The sequence below is a fragment of the Liolophura sinensis genome, chromosome 6 (assembly GCF_032854445.1).
Source record: "Liolophura sinensis isolate JHLJ2023 chromosome 6, CUHK_Ljap_v2, whole genome shotgun sequence".
NCBI lineage: Eukaryota > Metazoa > Mollusca > Polyplacophora > Chitonida > Chitonidae > Liolophura > Liolophura sinensis.
In genome coordinates this window covers 6,446,981-6,465,867 of record NC_088300.1, presented here as the reverse complement: position 1 = coordinate 6,465,867, position 18,887 = coordinate 6,446,981, and the positions used below count along the sequence as shown (strand labels likewise).

Genomic DNA, 18,887 nt, shown 5'->3' with positions numbered 1-18,887 from the left:
GTAGAGTGGTTTTCGTGTATACAAATGACATCGTTGCCACTCTTACGTCTACCAGTGGCCTTTTCCCCGACGCTTTTATATATGTGCAAAAAAATCTCCAAACTGACAAACTGATCTCTGATCTGAGCAAAACAATGGCTGGTGAGTTTGACGGTCTCACTAAAACTGAAAGTGTGTTATTTTCTCATAAACAGACCACATTGCTCATCCAACGTTGTATCTGTTTGATTTTACTTAACCTGTATACTGCTGGCAAATAGGCCTACGCATCTTAATTAGCATTATTTTGCAGTCGTCAGCGTGATGGGGCCAGCATATGGACTGGCCAGTCAGCCAGTCAGCGTGATGGTGCCAGCATATTGGCAATAATTTATTCTGGAAAAGTAAGCTCGATGATCAAAAGCCTTCGCAACCTGAAATTCAGATTAACACGAAAGTCGCTTGATATTTGAAACAGCAAATTTATTCTTCCATTATAACCTATATCTGTGTTTTCTCTCTATGCTGTAGGTCTTAATTGTGTTATATTCTCAAAGTTTGTTTAAAATTCTACAATGGGGAGAGCTCTCTTGCAAGTAAATATGGACATAGTGTCCAGGATCTTTGGCACTCTATTATCACTGTGTGGTTTTTAACGCCTAGATTCATGGAGGCGCCTGTTTAGCACTGAGCCAAACAAGAAGGGAAAAACCCACACGCACGTATGTGGACAAGTCCGTATCGGAGAGCAATGTTAGGGGAGACCACTGTGATGGTAATATGCTTACAGATGGGATGTGAAGGCAACTATTGCGCACAGCAAGAGAAAATGCGCATACTTGGAAATATGTGCACCAAATCAACTCCTTCATTAGGCTTATTCCCGAGTCTGTTTATTTGTTGCGAATTAGTACCAAATAAACTTACGAATTTGCTCAAATTCCATGGATATGATATATGATTTCAATTCCATAATAATGCTTCATACAGGCCATTGCGCTACAATCTCAGCAAGTAAATTCCATAAGAATGCCTCCTACAGCCCACAGCTGTACAATCTCAGCAAATCAATTCCGTAAGAATGCTTCCTACAGGCCAGGGCTCTACAATCTCAGCAAACCAATTCCATAATAATGCCTTACAGGCCAAAGCTCTACAATCTCAGCAAACCAATTCCATAATAATGCCTTACAGGCCAGAGCTCTAAAATCTCAGCAAATGAATTCCATAATAATGCCTCCTACATGCCAGAGCTCTACAATCTCAGCAAATCAATTCCATAACAATGCCTCCTACAGGCCAGAGCTCTACAATCTCAGCAAATCAATTCCATAATAATGCCTTACAGGCCAGAGCTCTACAATCCCAGCAAATCAATTCCATAATAACGCCTCCTACAGGCCAGAGCTCTACAATCCCAGCAAATCAATTCCATAATAATGCCTCCTACAGCCCACAGCTCTACAATCTCAGCAAATCAATTCCATAATAATGCCTCCTACAGGCCAGAGCTCTACAATCTCAGCAAATCAATTCCATAATAATGCCTTACAGGCCAGAGCTCTACAATCTCAGCAAACCAATTCCATAATAATGCCTTACAGGCCAGAGCTCTACAATCTCAGCAAATCAATTCCATAATAATGCCTCCTACAGGCCAGAGCTCTACAATCTCAGCAAATCAATTCCATAATAATGCCACCTACAGGCCAAAGCTCTACAATCTCAGCAAATCAATTCCATAATAATGCCTCCTACATGCCAGAGCTCTACAATCCCAGCAAATCGATTCCATAATAATGCCTCCTACATGCCAGAGCTCTACAATCTCAGCAAATCAATTCCATAATAATGCCTCCTACAGGCCAGAGCTCTACAATCTCAGCAAATCGATTCCATAATAATGCTTACAGGCCAGAGCTCTACAATCTCAGCAAATCAATTCCATAATAATGCCTCCTACATGCCAGAGCTCTACAATCCCAGCAAATCAATTCCATAATAATGCCTCCTACAGGCCAGAGCTCTCCAAGATGAAACATCATTACTTTCTTTCAAAATATCCCACTGCCAAAGTTAAAAATGCCATGACACAATTCTTCCTTTATATGACTTCAAATTCCACAATCACCCTCTGCAGCAGATCATAAAGAATAATTGCACATTTATTTAACAAAATTAATTTTGGTAAGGTGGATTTCTGGTGGGGTAATGATTTCTATTAAAGACGCTAGACCTAAGATTTTAGGCCAATATCAGTGCCATTCGAGTAAAATTTTTGCTGTCATTTGACAGTAGCGCAAATAATTACCTTTCTCAATATATCAGCCCTATCCGGCACTTGTTGCCGTTCAAAATCAAAAACTTTTTCACGCCTTGTTATCATTTTAACACTATAAACAGTGTTAGTAAAAGTCAAGTATTTACTGAAATTTCAATTGATTAGCAAATAAAAATTTTTGTGAAAAATCTGTGGTATAACCTCTTTAAAAGCAGCAAAACAACATTACCTAATTTTCAAAACAAGAACATAAGAAAAACAATCACAATATAACAAGAAATATGTAGTTTCAAGTATTACATTTATTCAATTTATTTGACTGGTGTTTTATGCAGTACACAAGAATATGTCACCTATAGGGCATCTGCCAGCATTATGGTGGGAGGAAACAGGGCAAAGCCCTGAAGAAATTCATGACCATCTGTAGGTTGCTGGCAGACCTTAGCCATGTACGGCTGGAGAGGAAGCCAGCTTGAGCTGGAATTCTCACCCGGACTCACAGCCACCGCATTATGGAGAGGCTCCTAGGTGTCACGTGTGCTAGCCACCTCGACCCCCTGCAGGTATTATATACACTGTACATCATATATATCCCAGTAACCATAATCATACATGTAACAGAGATATTTTGATTTCTGTTGCCAATTCTGTACACTTTGTTAATAAATATGAAAAGGGCAAACGTACAAAATTCAATTTTTACAATGATTTGTTCACACATATTTATTTCTTCCTTCTGGATAAATTTGTTCTTTCGAGAGTAAAAATGTAATCCAGAACACAGATCCAGTCTATTAATTTAAATACATTGAGGCTGCCAATGCAGTACATATGCTCAAATTTTCATACACAAAATAACAGATGACTCAGCCCTCCCCCTATATACGTATAGCACACATCCCCTGCTTCCCAAACCTAGGAACGTACATACTTTACAGAAGGCCCCTAAATGACTTTTCATATTGAAATGCAGGAGATACTTTACATTTTCATAAAGAATGCCGCATAAAAGTACCACCACATCAACCACATGTTCACATGATTTTGTAAATCATCATCTTGACATTGACTGTGTTGCTTCCAGTAGAGATCATCTACACACTCTCATGATATCTTAGACCATTACAACACCTTTGCAGACACCATAATTACATGTTGTTGCACCCATAGCAGAGTAATTGCTTCACTTACTGTCTGTTTACATGACACTTCAAATGTTCATGTGATGCATATGATTTCAGACAGTTTAGCCAGATGATGGCTTTGACTTTGCCACCAACTGGTCAATGGCTGTGTCCAGGGCTTCCATGGGAGTGATCATGACTATGTCCATGGCTGGATGGGCTGCGATCTTGATGGCTATGACCTTCAGGACTGTGGTCAGTTTTCCAGGCCTCAAACGCGTCAACTGGCCGGGGTGGTGCAGATGGAGTATGGAGAGACGCTGGAGAGAAACTAGCACCTCCAACAGGGAAGAAAGATCCGGATGACTTGTATGAAGCAGGGTTTACTCCTGCTGTTCTATATACAGAGTTAGCTCCCCCTGACATGGCCAGACTGGGAGCTTGTGATAAGACTGACCCTGACAGGCCTGAACTGGTCTGTAGCGCTCCTGAGTGGAAGGGCACTGGTGAGAAGCCTTTGTATGGCGACAGACCTTGTACAGAGAAATCAGCATCTAGGGATGGTGAGGTTGCCCTTGGAGACGAAACTCCAGATCCTGGTGGGGAGGTAAAATTTGATTGGCCAAACATCTGATAAGTTGATCCTCGTGACCAATCGTCTTTGAATATTTGTATTGTTAAAACAGCCACAAGGTTTGAGAGGCGATTGTGAACGTGAGCCAAGACGAGCTGTTCATCAGCATCCCTTCTGACTCTGACTTGAACAGATCCAGCCTGGATGAACAGAAACAAGCACAACATGTCAGCAGAATCCTCCACTTTACAAGTTATCATATCCTTCTAATTTTCATAATTTTTTTATTTATTTATTTAAGTCTTATGCAGTACTCAGAATATTTAACTTATATGACAGTGGCCAGCATTATGATGGGCAGATCATCTGCGGGATGCTGGCGTATCATCTACGGGATGCTGGTCGATCATCTGCGGGATACTGGCAGACCTTACCACGTACAACTGGAGAGGAAGCCAGCCCAGCTCTACTAGAACAGATGATTCTCACCAGATTCCCAATTTATGCAAAAACTTCTTCAAAAATTGTACCAGAAGTAATTCACAATCCAGATCTTCCTGAGTAAAGCCATACCTTAGCAAATTAAAATGTGTCATCAGTGACAAAGGACTAGAAGATTATACTTTCTCTATTCATAATGCCACCGAAAAATATGTTTGTAAACAATTATGTGCATTAGACGAGTCAAAAGCCTGTGGCCTTGACTGCATAATTCTGCACCAGTCATCACAAAATCAATGACACGTGCATAACAACAAATACCTACCCCAATACTTGGAAAACAGCAAACATCCATTCCTCTCCACAAAAGAGGAAATAAGTCATTCATCAAAACGATCCGGCCCATATCAATACTTCCAATAATATCAAAAATATTTGAAAGGCATTTACATAATTCTCTCTACACAAGAATCATTCTGGGTTCGTAAGTCACATTCTGTGAAACTGCTTTAATCAAAATTGCTGAATGTTGGCGTTAATCAACTGCTAATGGAAATACATCTGGATCTATAAAGTTTGATTTTAAAAAACCTTTGATATGGTAAATCACTCAATCCTACTAGATGAGTTAGTAGTGTATAAGTTCCACAACACAGACATGAGATTCTTTAAGTCTTATTTCCAGAACAGAAAATGTGTGGTTAATGTAGCAGGAAAAGCTTCAGGGGAGATGACAATAGAAACAGGTGTTCCACAACGCTCAACATTGGGACCACTACTTTTCATCATGTATATAAATGACCTTCCACAATATATTAATACATGTACTTGTTTTAAGTAGATGTAACACAATATATTAACACATGTACTTCTCATGTTGAGAACTTTGCTGATAACACAACTATCCATTATAATGCTAAACCTGTTACAGAAATTGAGCCAGTTTTGAGCCAAAACCTAAAAGCTGTCACTGTGTGGTGTTATGAAAATAAAATGTATTTAAATCCAGATAAAACAAAGTTTATGTTAATAAGTTCTCGACAGTGTCTCCGACGAGTAAAAAAACAGTGCCTTAAACATAAAAATTGAAGACTCCTCAACTAAACAAGTCTCATTAACAAAACTTTTAGGTGTTTTCATAAATAAAATACTTACAAGGCAAGGCCATATTGATTTCATTTGCAAAAAAATTTCAAAAGTTCTTGGAATTTTAAAGCAGAACAAGATTTATCTGGATTGAGACGTAAAGACACAAAAAACTTTTTTTCATAGCTGTATTTTGCCACATTTAGATTACTGTAGTACAGTATGGGGAACTTGTCCACAGTCACTTAATGACAGATTATTTAAATTTCAAAAAATAGCTTTTTAGATTTTAGATTATAAAATACATACTTCGACAGCTCCAATTCTCCTACCATTACACTGGACGTCAGTTTAGGATGGCATCAGATATCCTAGGATTTGTCTTATTTCTGAACCATACCATGATGAGTCACCCTTATATCCAAAAGGATTGCTTCTTAAAAACACAGCAGTACACAAAAAGTTTCTTAATACATCAACTGTTAACAACGTTCACATAGAGAAGCATAACTCCATTATAAAAACATTTTTTACAGTAGTTGGCTGTCATCCTTGAAACAGTTTAGAATGTCTTATCAAAACAGCACCATTACTTTATGCTTGTAAGTCATGTTTTTTGAAAAATTATTTCAACCCTTAAATTTATATAAACTGATATATGTAATGATGTATTACTGACTGTTTTCAAGTTTTTAAAAAATGGAATTGTACACACTGTTAGTACTTCTTTCATCTTCTTGTATTGTTATAGACGGCCTCTGGGAGGAGCAAATTGTTAAATCTGACAGAGCTACCCTCTTTAAATAAAAGTTTCATTGATTCATTCATTCAAAGGAATCGCATTGATATTCAGTACTCTTTAATAATATCTTGAACATTAAACTGCTTTACATATAGCACTACAAGTACAACATTTTGTCCAACAATGGAAATTACCAATTTGTGCATTTTCATCATACCCCTTTTTATTCTCAACCATCTGCTAGTCAGTTATCAGTAAACCACAAAATATGTCGTGTATGAAAATATCACATATGGTAATAGTGTTGAAAAGATCCAATCCACATAAGTAAACAAGGGGTGAAACAGTTTTGTAGCTTGCTATTCATCTACTATGACAATGCAATCTGTCAAATATAAAGTGGGAACCTTGAAAACAAGTGAATTTACATGTACCTCTCAAACCACACAGCCACTGTATCAACGAGCTGGAGTTCAGAATTTTGTAATGGTTAACCTCTGCCAAACTTCTGCACACCATTTCACATGGGTGTCTAGGTTATCCAATCAGGAAGCCATAAGTTACTATTTTGCGAATGGGTAACCTTTCCCACTAACGTCACTCGGGGCCTAATTTATGTTATGTGTTGTTCATTCCATTCCTATGTGATGACATTTTGGGCACACTAGTCTTGTATTACTCATTGGACGAGAACTATGGTCAAGTCCGCTTGGATTTGAGATGCCATTTACCCGTGGCAAATGAACTAGCCTCTTTTATTGTTCATTTGTAGTTCATTCCTTTCCTTTGTGATGATATTTTGAGCACAGTGGTCTCGTATTATTCATTGGACGAGAACTATGGTCAAGTCCGCTTGGATTTGAGATGCCATTTACCCGTGGCAAATGAACTAGCCTCTTTTATTGTTCATTTGTAGTTCATTCCTTTCCTTTGTGATGATATTTTGAGCACAGTGGTCTCGTATTATTCATTGGACGAGAACTATGGTCAAGTCCGCTTGGATTTGAGATGCCATTTACCCGTGGCAAATGAACTAGCCTCTTTTATTGTTCATTTGTAGTTCATTCCTTTCCTTTGTGATGATATTTTGGACACAATGGTCTCGTATTATTCATTGGACGAGAACTATGGTCAAGTCCGCTCGGATTTGAGATGCCATTTACCTGTGGCAAATGAACTAGCCTTTTTTATTGTTCATTTGTAGTTCATTCCTTTCCTTTGTGATGACATTTTGGGCACAATGGTCTCGTATTATTCATTGGACGAGAACTATGGTCAAGTCCGCTCGGATTTGAGATGCCATTTACCTGTGGCAAATGAACTAGCCTCTTTTATGGTTCATTTGTAGTTCATTCCTTTCCTTTGTGATGACATTTTGGGCACAATGGTCTCGTATTATTCATTGGACGAGAACTATGGTCAAGTCCGCTCGGATTTGAGATGCTATTTACACTTGGCAAATGAACAAGCCTCGTTTATCTCTCACCGAGCTGATGCTTGGACACATGTATTGTGTAAAAGACAATCACGATGACAAAATTCCATTTGAAGTACCATTTGAGCCCTGACATTTAGCCCCCTATTCAAGACCTGCTTAGTTTTGCCCACAGAGGTGACACTCGAGGGATGATTGTGATCTAGAGCTAAAATTATAATCATCATAATATGGAAACACATGTATGTGAATATGAATAAACTTACTAAAGTTCCAAACGAGAGAGTCCAGAAATGTTCATGTCTGAACTCCAGGACACCGTCTAAGGTAGTGGCTTCTCGTAATAACTTGTCCAACTGACCAATCACATGAGCCGGAGTTGTCTGCAACAGACACACAAAACATGGTGGGTGAAATAAACTTACTATACTGTAGCCAAACTAACATGAATGTACAAGCTGCAATGACTTATCGTTTTGTACATTTAATTTACAATAGTATATCAAGTTTCAGGGTTTTTATCTTGAAAAATGTTGGCTGACAAAACTTTACTCTTCCTATAAACTTCATCTTCATCAAGAGATACATGGTTTTATCTAATTTTACAAACAAATGCAACTTGTTTTCAAGATTTTGGGGTATTTTCAGACAGACCAACAAAGCAATATTGGCAGTGTCTTCCAATCTTACCAGACCCTTATAAAACAGGACAGATTACATATATGGCGCCTCTAACAGCACACAATGGCTCATTTCTATGGTAGGTATATGGTGCATGTCCATAGAATCAGCGGTGTAGTACCTGCAGGAGAATCTTGCCGGTGTAAACACTCATAGGGAACATGGTGCCCAGAATCATGAAGGCAATGCTCATGGCGGCCCATGTGTCAGCTACGTGGTAATTCCTGAAACACATACTGACAGATATCATGGTCTGATGGTGATTAGTAAGACTGATCCAGAAATTCTGCAATATTTCAAAACAATTTCAATCATGTACTCACTCTTCACTTCTATCTAATCAAATCATGAAAATTAATAATATATCAGATGACTGACATTCTTTTTACAATGATGACTCCAACTGCCAATTGTGGTTTTCTAAGTAAGTGCTACTTTCGTTCAAAGAAAATATCTGGAGAATAATTCTCATTAGAAATCTGTCACACAATTTCTTTCTATATTTATTCATTCACTGGATGGTGAGTTAATCTGATCAAAGAAACTTGCCTTAAATCCTCCATACCTACATGTATGCTGGACGCTGGACCACTCACCTACATGTACAAGTACGTCACCTGGTAAACTATTAGTAATCCCCCTCGTTCAGAGGTTTGGAGTCTCAGGCTTAAAAGGTGAGAAATCACCAAACAACCACCTCAAGGTCACATTACACCTCAAGCCTAAAAATATTTCTGCTACTTTTGAAATTACCCATTTGGTGAAAGTCGCAAGACCCATATTGTCTATACATGTTAAACTGGACCACGGTTAACTGCTCAATATTATATAACACTGTATACAACATATATGACAAATCCTACCGCCTACATAGAAGTGTTTTCAACAATGTCAGGCAGCTATTTTTAGGCTTGTAGTGACCATAAAAGTTTGGACTTACTTGCTGTCAATCAGAATGTAGGCCACAACCTGTGCCAGGCCCCCAGCAAAGGCAATCAGGGCAAATGGGTTTATGCGGGGCAGGAGGAGTTTGCTGAGACCAGGGATCACATGACACAGGCTGAAACAGACAACCTAGATGAGACTATAAATGCCATCACATAAATATACAAACATTAGTCCCCACAAAGGTGAAAAATGCCTGTCTTCTGTACATTTCCTACTTACAGGTAACACATCCAAATGTTACTAATTCTATGCCAATGGGGACCATTTCCTGCCTACAGCAGTCCTTTCATTCTCTGCTGTTTCGCTCGAATGCTTTTGAACTATCTCTTAGTTTTCCAGGTATAAGTACTGTATTTCACATAAGGTTGAGCGTATTTTTAAGTTACACATTTTTCTTGTATTTATTTATTTATTTGATTGGTGTTTTACGCCGTACTCAAGAATATTTCATTCATACGACAGCGGCCAGCATTATGCTGGGTGGAAACTGGGCACAGCCCAGGGGAAACCCACGCCCATCCACAGGTTGCTGGAAAACCTTCCCACTTACGGCCGGAGAGGAAGCCAGCATGAGCTGGACTTGGACTTGAACTCACAGCGACCGCATTGGTGAGAGACTCCTGGGTCATTACGCTGTGCTAGCGCGCTAACCATCTGAGCCACGGAGGCCCCCCACATTTTTCTTGATTCAGAATGATTCATCCACCTTATAGGGTCAGTTTCTTGTGAACTTTGATTAACTTCAGATCAGAACAACATCAAAAGTGTCATTTTGTGTTTTTATGTGCTTCTGAAAGTGCCTTTGTACATACCAAACTTTTGGTGGAATACAATATACATCAACAAAGAACACTGAGCACACTGCTTGGCCCCAATTCTTTTGGTTGGGTTATTTTCTCCATGACAAATGGACAAGAACATAATAACCTTTCGCTTATATCAGTCATGTGTTCCTGAAGCCAGCTGGACCCTGAGGCTGCTATCACGTGGTTCATCGCTCGGTTCTTCACCCCGTAAGTCAGTACCATGTGTAACACAAAGGCCAGGATAGTTCCCACCAACAAACGCCCTCTGTAACCAAGTATAGAGTAATAGTTTATGACATAGGTTGTGGAACTTGTGATAAAATACAAGTGACAAGTGTGATAAAATTTGGTGTCGTCTAGAAAAGTCAAAAATCAATAAGAATTCAATTTATTAGAAATACTTCCACATACATCCAGCATAAAACATCTTCATCTATCAATTAGTCAATTATGACCTTAAAGATTGCTTGTTTATGACTGAATCATATTAAATAAAGAAAGGAGATAATATCTGTAGTTCAGCTCATAGTGAATACTGGTCAGGAACTATGTCTTTAAAGAGCCTCAATTATCGATGAGTGCTTGTGACAAGAACGTACATGTGTACTTCTGGCTGTTGCAGGAGTCTCTCCACACTACAAGAAAAAGTTATAATGCAGAAATTATAACTGATATTTCTGTCAATATTTACATTTACATAAAAATGAAATATACAGATACAATGTAATAAAATAAAGACACATATTTAGCATGAATTCTTACCATGTACAATAATCTACATCAATTTACGATTATACAAGTTACCTGAACCACTCATGCTAATAAGGTAAAACATTTACTGGGGTACATGCATCTAGGCTGTTCCCAGGTTGCAATTTGGTTGACAACTTTAAAGCGATATTACAAAACTCATTGGGAGACAGGGGTTGAAGTCATACAAGAAGCCTGCTCGATGATCTATCTCTCCACAGACTCACCTTTCTTTGAGAATGAAGAAGGAACCAAGTTGAGATAGAGTAGTGCTGGCAAAAACAGCCAGGACCTCGAACCTCTCATACCTGATCAAGTACAAGGCATATAATCTAGGTGATAAGAGAGAGATTTCTGATATGGTATTATTTGACATTTGAATTGAACTACTTTAAATCTTCACCCGTTTTGACCTCAAAAGAACTTTTTTTTCAGGAATTTATGCACACAATTATTATGAAAAATGATTTGTGCAGGTTGCTGTCAGGCCTTCCCACATACTACCGGAGAGGCAAATGTCAATCATGAAATGATGAAATCAAAAAGGCATATATGTAATCCTATTTCTGCATCAAAGAGCTACCCTAATCATGCATGGAATACCTAAAGCCAGTTTTACATGTTGGCTTACAAACTTGACTCACCCAAAGGAAAACTGTGGAGTAGGCTTCTGTTTCTGAACCCACACTGACAACAGGCATGTCAGCAGGCTGAAATGTATACCAGAGAGTCAGAAGAAATATACTGTGTGGCAATCTGCTTAAAGGATACATGAAACACTTTGGTTTTATTTCTTAATGCGCAAATTATAATGTGTAATGACATATAACAGTACAAACAACTTTTTCAACTAGCACTTCAGAGGGTAAATATGGTTTCCAAGTACAGTTTTCTTAACACCCCAGAAGTAAGTCTAGAGATTAAGTAGCTTGCAGCAGTGACATCAATGATGATCCCTGCTTAAAAAGAGAGAGTGAGTGAGTGAGTGCTTGAGGTTTAACATCGCACTTAACAATTTTTCAGTCATATGATGACAAAGGAGTCCTTAGAGTGCATATAATGTGCCTCCTTGTTGCAGGACGAATTTCCATCACGTTTTTATCTAGTGGTGCTTCACTGAGACGACTTACAAGTAAGCCACCCCGTCCGAGCCATTATACTGATATTGGTCAACCAGTCGTTGCACTATCCCCTTCATGCTGAAGGCCAAGCGAGCAAGTTACAACTTCCTCATTTAAGATCTCAGGTGTGACCTGACCCAAGATTTACCCTTGATCTACTGCCTCTTGAAGAGGATGCTCTACCAACTGTGCTATCTGGGCTGGTCTGTTTAAAAAGAACTCTGTGGGGGACAGAACAAAAGGCTCTTGCCGAATGCAGGCGATTGTGTGGGGAACAGGTGTAGTGACACGGACGGGGCGCTAAGCTGGCCTGAAGAAGCCATGCAGTATCTGTGCACATCGTTTACATGTCACTTTGCCCAAACTGTAGCGACACGGTTCACCCGGCTCAAGGGGTGGTCACCGATTTACGAGCAAGATCAACAATGACATAACTTCTGAAAAAATTTGATCGCTGACGGAAACTATGCATACTACAGAGGGGTAATTAACAGGTATAAAAAATACCACCAAAATGAAATTCTTTTCACAAAAATTCCAGGGTATAATTTTTCTTCATTTGGCATAGAAACATGATCTTTGTTTTAGAGTTCATTTTCATGTATTCTTTAAACAACTCTGCATGTAACAAGCAAGCTCCTTTCCACACTGGAAACAATCCATTCTATAATCTGTGAATATCAATGAGCATGCATTGCAACCTTGCTCAATCTCACTACTACCTACTGCGCGATAAAATTAACATGGGAGAGAAAGGTAAATGGACAAAATGTGGAGACGAGACACCCTGAATTCACATTGTGGCTAATCTATACTACTGCCTATCCCTACACTCTGACCTGTCGCTGTATTTTAGACCTATAGAAATATCTAAAGTCAGATGTAGTAACTGTACAATTCCTTATCCTGACCTGTGGCTAACTTGGTCTGATGGTCATACCTCTTGGAATGAAGAAATTACAATATGTGCTTCAATACACAACTGAGTGGAAGAAACGAATGCGCTTCCAGAAAGAGAACTGGATTATGACCAACACCAGACAGTCTCTAAGTCGACAGGTAGGTGTTTCTATAAATCTAGTCAGGGGCATGTCAGTACAGCGAGTGACTTCTAAAGCTTACTACACTGAGACTGCAACCTTGCTGAGAGCGCAAAAGTGGCAAAACAAGATTTGTACTGAAAAGATTAATATCCTTCAGTGATAGTACTAGACTAAAATCATTTAAAGATTGTCCACGAGGTGCTGTTTTATCCTTTAGCATCACAAACAGTCTTACCTGAATATGTCAAAAATGGTGAGATATGTATATGCCGTCAGTGCTGGAAAAGAGAAAGATAAAGAGTATCAGATCCAGACTGAACACCCTGGACATGTTTCATTAAACTTAATCTGAATACCCTGTAACTGTTACATTATATGTAGCTTGAATACATAACTGTTATATTTTGCGTGAACTCCCTGTAACAGTTCAATATGTTTCCAATGTAGAATTAGAAATAAGACTTTGCACCAGCCTGGCACATTTCAAACACATATTTTATGAGGGATTGGACAGTATATATACAGTTTACTGATGTAAATTGCAAAATTATAACAAATAACAGCTAAATCTGCTCCTTCATGTACGAAGACCAGACCGCAAGAAAACTTTCTTTCTTGAAGACATACACCCTTATCCCAGCTCATCCCCCCAACAACAAGTGAAATGCAGACTCTACAGATATTTAATAATACCCACATCAGTCAGAACCACATACCCATGCTATCAGAGGTGTGACACCACAACAGCAGCAGGATTGTTCCCATCACATTCACACAGGTAAACATCAATATCTTCTTGGCCTGAAATAAATAACTCTTTTTAGTACCATACATTGATAAGCAGAAGCAAGGAAGAGATTACAGTCCTGAGTTTTATGCCTTACATATCTTGGTGTGGACCAAGCAAGTATAATATAGAAGAAGAGATTGGGGGGGGGGGGGGGGGCATAATATTGTATCTATCACCAAGGAAACTACAAGTTCCTTTTGAGACACATAAATGAATAATTATTTTCATTACAAGAGTCAGAGAATCAATATAAGCTGGTTTGTAGTCATCGAGCCTTAAATGAACACTCATCTGCAGGTATGGAAACATTTGCTTCATTTCATGTCATTTCACTCACTATAACTACATAACAAGAATACACAAACACATAAGGTAGCTTTTGAAGGAAGTAAAGTTCTGAAGAACTTGTTCCTTCCCAAAATCAGGAAACACTGATATTGACATGCAATTACACAAGGTGAATAATTCTGATGTACAACAATAAGGTTGGGCAGAACACAAGAACAAAACAGTTAGTTAACAACTAAATGTTCAGTCAGTTTAGATTTAAAGAGTGATGTAGAATTGATAGACTTCAAACACAAGGACAATTTAATCCACTATATTTAGCCTTTGCTTGGTATTTTTAAACAGTTATTGTACAAGAACTTTGCATCTGTGACATCTTCAAGACACCAGTGTCTTACCTCATCCTCCTTGGCAACATTACGCAACTCTCTCCAAAATAACCGAGGAAATGATCTTGTTGTCATGAACGGGTATATTGTGCCCTGGAATTATAAGAGGTAATTCATAAATTATCACACAATAAGTTTCTAAGATGGTTAAATATGCTTAAATAAAATGGGAAAGCATACTGAAAAAACCTCCAGATATATATTAAAAAACACTAACTTTGAAAATTCTTCTTTTTTGTTTTTAGTCAGGCTGTTTTATAACTACACAATCCCATAGTGATTTTTCAGGGGAAATATACACCTTGCAATCACAGATAAACTCACAGAAGTGTAATACTTGGTTCTTTCTCCCATAGTTCCGCTGCGCAATCGAAGATCTACAAAGCAGTAAATCATAAATCATTATCATGCAAAGGAATTACTTGCATGTTTTTATCCCGCATCAGACAAAATTCTCCCATTTTTATTGGACAGCAACAATCATGTGGGGCAGGAGTATATTCCCTTATCCTGCAGACGATGCCATGTGTCTGTTGACAAGTTTATATCCGTGACGTGGCTAGAGAGATTCATTAAGACATCAGCCTCCTCTGCTGAAGCTGAGAATGAGATAAACCAAGCTCATGGAACACCAGAAATACAGAGATACACCATCCACTAAATATTAGTCAATCAGAAAGCCTCACTAAACAGTACCCCAGCCAGGTACTGCCACAGTTGTGTACTCATTGCCCACATCTCTTACTTTCAGACTTAAGCTTGGAAAATAAATATATCCTGAAAATGCCACATATCTGTAATAAACCAAGTCAGTAGTTTAAGAAACATCTCCTTCCACCATCAGACGAGCAACTGAGTGACCAGTCTGTCACATTCACGTATTATTAGTTACATGATTACTCACTGACAGTATATGAAAATATATGGCGTCAGTAACTCTCACACTTGGTAAGGCCTCAGCTGAGATAACTTAGTCAACAGATGCATATGGCATTGGTTGTAGGACATTATTAGCTACATGGTGACTCAGTGATAGGACACGCAAATATATGGTGTCAATAATCCACATATTGGGTGAGACGTCAGCCGAGCAGCCGAGCCCAGTATGAAGATTACTGACACTATGTTTGCATATGCTATCACTAAGTCACTATGTAATGAATTTATCATGCAAAGACCCATCAATTCAGCGCAGAAGACGGATGTATAGGTGAAACGCTTCAGTGATGTGACCACTGTTGGACCCAAACAAAGGGAGATAACCTACTCAACAGACACATTTGACAACGTCTGCAGGATTCAAGAATATATCTCTACTCCACGTGACTGTTGTTGTAAAATGGAAAGCGGAGTATTTTGTCTGATGCGGGATAAGACAAAATACATGTCCACTCACGTAAGCACTGCTGTCTAATAAAAACCCGGGTATTCTGTCTGATGCAGGATAAGAGTTTAATCAGTATAACGGCCTAGATGAATCCATCTACTTTCACTGCATAATTTCTGAAAATCTACTAGGACTGTCTATAAATACTTTTTTTGATTGAGCAACATACATTAAATTAAAAATAGAATGATTGGTAAGTCCTACAGGACTCCACCTTTGCTCCAATACTTGGATGTCTTTGACATCCAAGTGCTGCCTCTTACCAATTAATAAAGATCACTGTGAGTTCAAGCCCAGCCGATGTTGGCTTATGGTCTGGTTGTGTGTGGTAAGGTCAGCCAGCAGCCCGCGCCTCCCCTCCTCACCCCACCCACTTCTCGTCGGTTTCCTCCCATTTTAATTCTGGCTTCTGTCGTATAAGTCAAGTACTCTTGAGTTGAGTACAGTGTAAAACTCCAATGAAATAGGCCTAACTAAACATCTAAATATTTGAGCAAAGGTGGAGTCATGCAGGAAAAGGCTACGGTAAGGGATCAGGTGCTATCACGACGCAGAAAGACCTCATTTCATTAAACAATCTGTTTTGTACAGAGAACACCTGAGAACAGGGAAACCAACAAACACAAGCAGCACAAGTTAGACTCCAGTTGTTGTTGTTGCAGTTTGCACGATATGTTACCTGAATTTCCTGAAGTAAAATCACCTCCTTGAACACCGGTTGTTACACTGCTGCTAATCAGATCAGGGATTTTGTTAAACGCGCTCATTATGGCTGCGGGTTTTGCAATAAATATGCAACCTGCAGTGTTCTTCTTGAGTTCTGGTTAGTGACAGATCACACGTTGCAGTCCCTGTCCATGTTGTTTTGGTCTGTAAGGCGGGAGTTAATTGGTCAATGTTTCGTTCAGCCAATCAAAAGAAATGTACTAGAGGCAGTTGGAAGGCGAGGGGCGACTGGGGCGCCACCTGTAGCAGACAGTTCTGGACAGACGCATGTTTTGTTGTCAAAAAAGTTACACGGTAGCTATGATCGTATACGATGCGCATTCAAGTGTTTGAATAGGATATTCTGTGTTTCTGTGTTAAACTTGTATGCACGAGCTGTCAATTTATCATAAACCAGATCTGATCCACCTCGCTGGCCTCACACACACCATACATCACTCTGTAATACTCATTAGATCAGGATAATAAAAGCATGAGTGTATGTGTCTGCACGCTAGGAGTAATGAAGTGAAGTGAAAGTACATTGTTTCCTTACAAGCTGAATTATTGTCACTGTTAATTGATATATTTTCTTTCAGGAGAGAGTTTTTGGGAGAAGAGAAAAGTGACTACATTATATAACAACAGAGGGGGAAGATGTTGCGGAAAGAGCCCAAAAGCTCGAGGTCTCTACAGTCCAAGCTTGTATTTGGTGTTAAAGCAATCTTTGTGGCTGAACTAGCTTTCTTACTGGGGTCTTACTATGTCTGGCAAAAAATGAATAGGTCTCAAGGTTGGTGATAGATGTACATAACATATCATAAATTTGATTTATTTATTTATTTGATTGATGTTTTATGACGTACTCGAGAATTTTTCACTTACGCGATGGCGGCCAGCATTATGGTGGGAGGAAACTAGGCAGAGCTCAGGGGAAACCCACGGCCATCCGCAGGTTGAGGACAGATCTTCCCAAGTACGGCCGGAGAGGAAGCCAGCATGAGCTGGACTTGAACTCACAACGACCGCATTGGTGAGAGGCCTCTGGGTCATTACACTGCACTAGCATGCTAACCAACTGAGCCACAGAGGATCCCCATATTATAAATAATGAAGTTTGTACTTGTATTTCTCTAAAGTGTATTCCACCTACTGAGTGTGAATGGACAGCCATTCAAGTGGTGACAACTGATGGACTAGTTGGAAAATAATGACTGTGCTGTATATTTTGGTAAAATTTTTGTTCACCAACTAAATAAAGAGGAGAAATATGAGCCTTTTCCAGAACTTGAAGGGTAGGTTTTACAAAGCATATGAAGGGTGAGGTTTTCTTAGTTAAAAGTGAGGCAGTCAGTAATTTAAATATTATGATACTGATCATTATTGTGCTAGGTTACATATTCATAGCAATGTGTGAGTTTTTGTCTAAAATGGGCCCCATACAGATCCATGGTCATCACTTGAATCAACATTCTAATATGGGGACAACTATACACATAAACTGATGTATTTATGAGTATTCCAATGTCTCTTATTTTTAAGAACATGACCTGTTTTTCTAAAACATAATGCTTACATTCCAAGTACCTTACGTAAGCAACATTAATATATATTAGAAGGTCTACTGCCTGTATAATACTAGGTTGGGGGTTTAACTTTTGAATGTAAGTTCAGAAGTTGATTTTTGAATTCAGTGATCACTTATTGTTTGATCGGTTTGGGTAAGGTATTCCAGTCTCTGATAGTTGCGGGAAAGAATGATTTGCTGAAAGCAAAAAGCTGTTCAGTCTTTGATGCAAATTTAAATGTGTAAATGGAAGACCTATGTTTAATCTTGAATCGAGTGATGCCTGTGACACTCTTAGTGCATCTGGACTTGCTGTAATAATTACATGTATACTCTTCTTTTTCCCAGAATTCCGATACACAGTTCACCAGAAATTTCCATCATTACTGAAAGGTATGCTATAATTTTGAACACTTCAGACTTTGGACAGTCTGTTTTTAATATTTAGTAAACAAGTATTGTCATTGATACCTTTATGACTAAAATTTAAATGGAAGTGAACTGAAGCCCAAAATCTGCAGTTCACAATTTTTAGTGTTTTAGACCCAACCTGACATAGGGGAAGTATTTTCACTGTTGCAGGACACATTTGCTTTCAGACCATTGTCATTGGATTCGATTCTGATTTGTACTATCCCGTAGGCTTACAACCTGGTAGTAGGTGCAGTGTTCATTTTGAATTCATTTGTAGGGGGGCTGATCAAGCTTATCTGACACTTCAGTTTTGTTTTTCAGGTTACTATTTCACTG

At 38.8% G+C, this 18,887-nt stretch overlaps 1 protein-coding gene across 1 annotated transcript; it reads right to left on the bottom strand.

Annotated features, from left to right (window-relative positions):
- Positions 1-2,530: 2,530 nt before the first annotated feature.
- On the bottom strand, positions 2,531-16,722 carry LOC135467969 (zinc transporter 6-A-like). Its single transcript, XM_064745931.1, has 13 exons — positions 16,545-16,722; positions 14,803-14,855; positions 14,488-14,571; positions 13,728-13,812; positions 13,247-13,289; positions 11,492-11,557; positions 11,075-11,155; positions 10,697-10,732; positions 10,219-10,362; positions 9,284-9,403; positions 8,465-8,567; positions 7,929-8,045; positions 2,531-4,158 (listed from the first exon to the last, which is right to left on the bottom strand). The coding sequence occupies exons 1-13, from the start codon at positions 16,630-16,632 to the stop codon at positions 3,544-3,546; spliced, it is 1,635 nt and encodes a 544-aa protein (XP_064602001.1). The 5' UTR covers positions 16,633-16,722; the 3' UTR covers positions 2,531-3,543.
- Between the last annotated feature and the right edge of the window lie 2,165 nt (positions 16,723-18,887).

What these genes read in the sequence shown, in the direction of transcription:
- LOC135467969 (XM_064745931.1), bottom strand. Translation starts at nt 16,632, where the DNA reads ATGAGCGCGTTTAACAAAATCCCTGATCTGATTAGCAGCAGTGTAACA. An exon ending in ACCATTTTTGACATATTCAG is followed by an intron (nt 11,558 to 13,246) that starts GTAAGACTGTTT and finishes TATACATTTCAG; the next exon opens with CCTGCTGACATGCCTGTTGT. An exon ending in CCGGCAAGATTCTCCTGCAG is followed by an intron (nt 8,046 to 8,464) that starts GTACTACACCGC and finishes TGTCTGTTGCAG; the next exon opens with ACAACTCCGGCTCATGTGAT.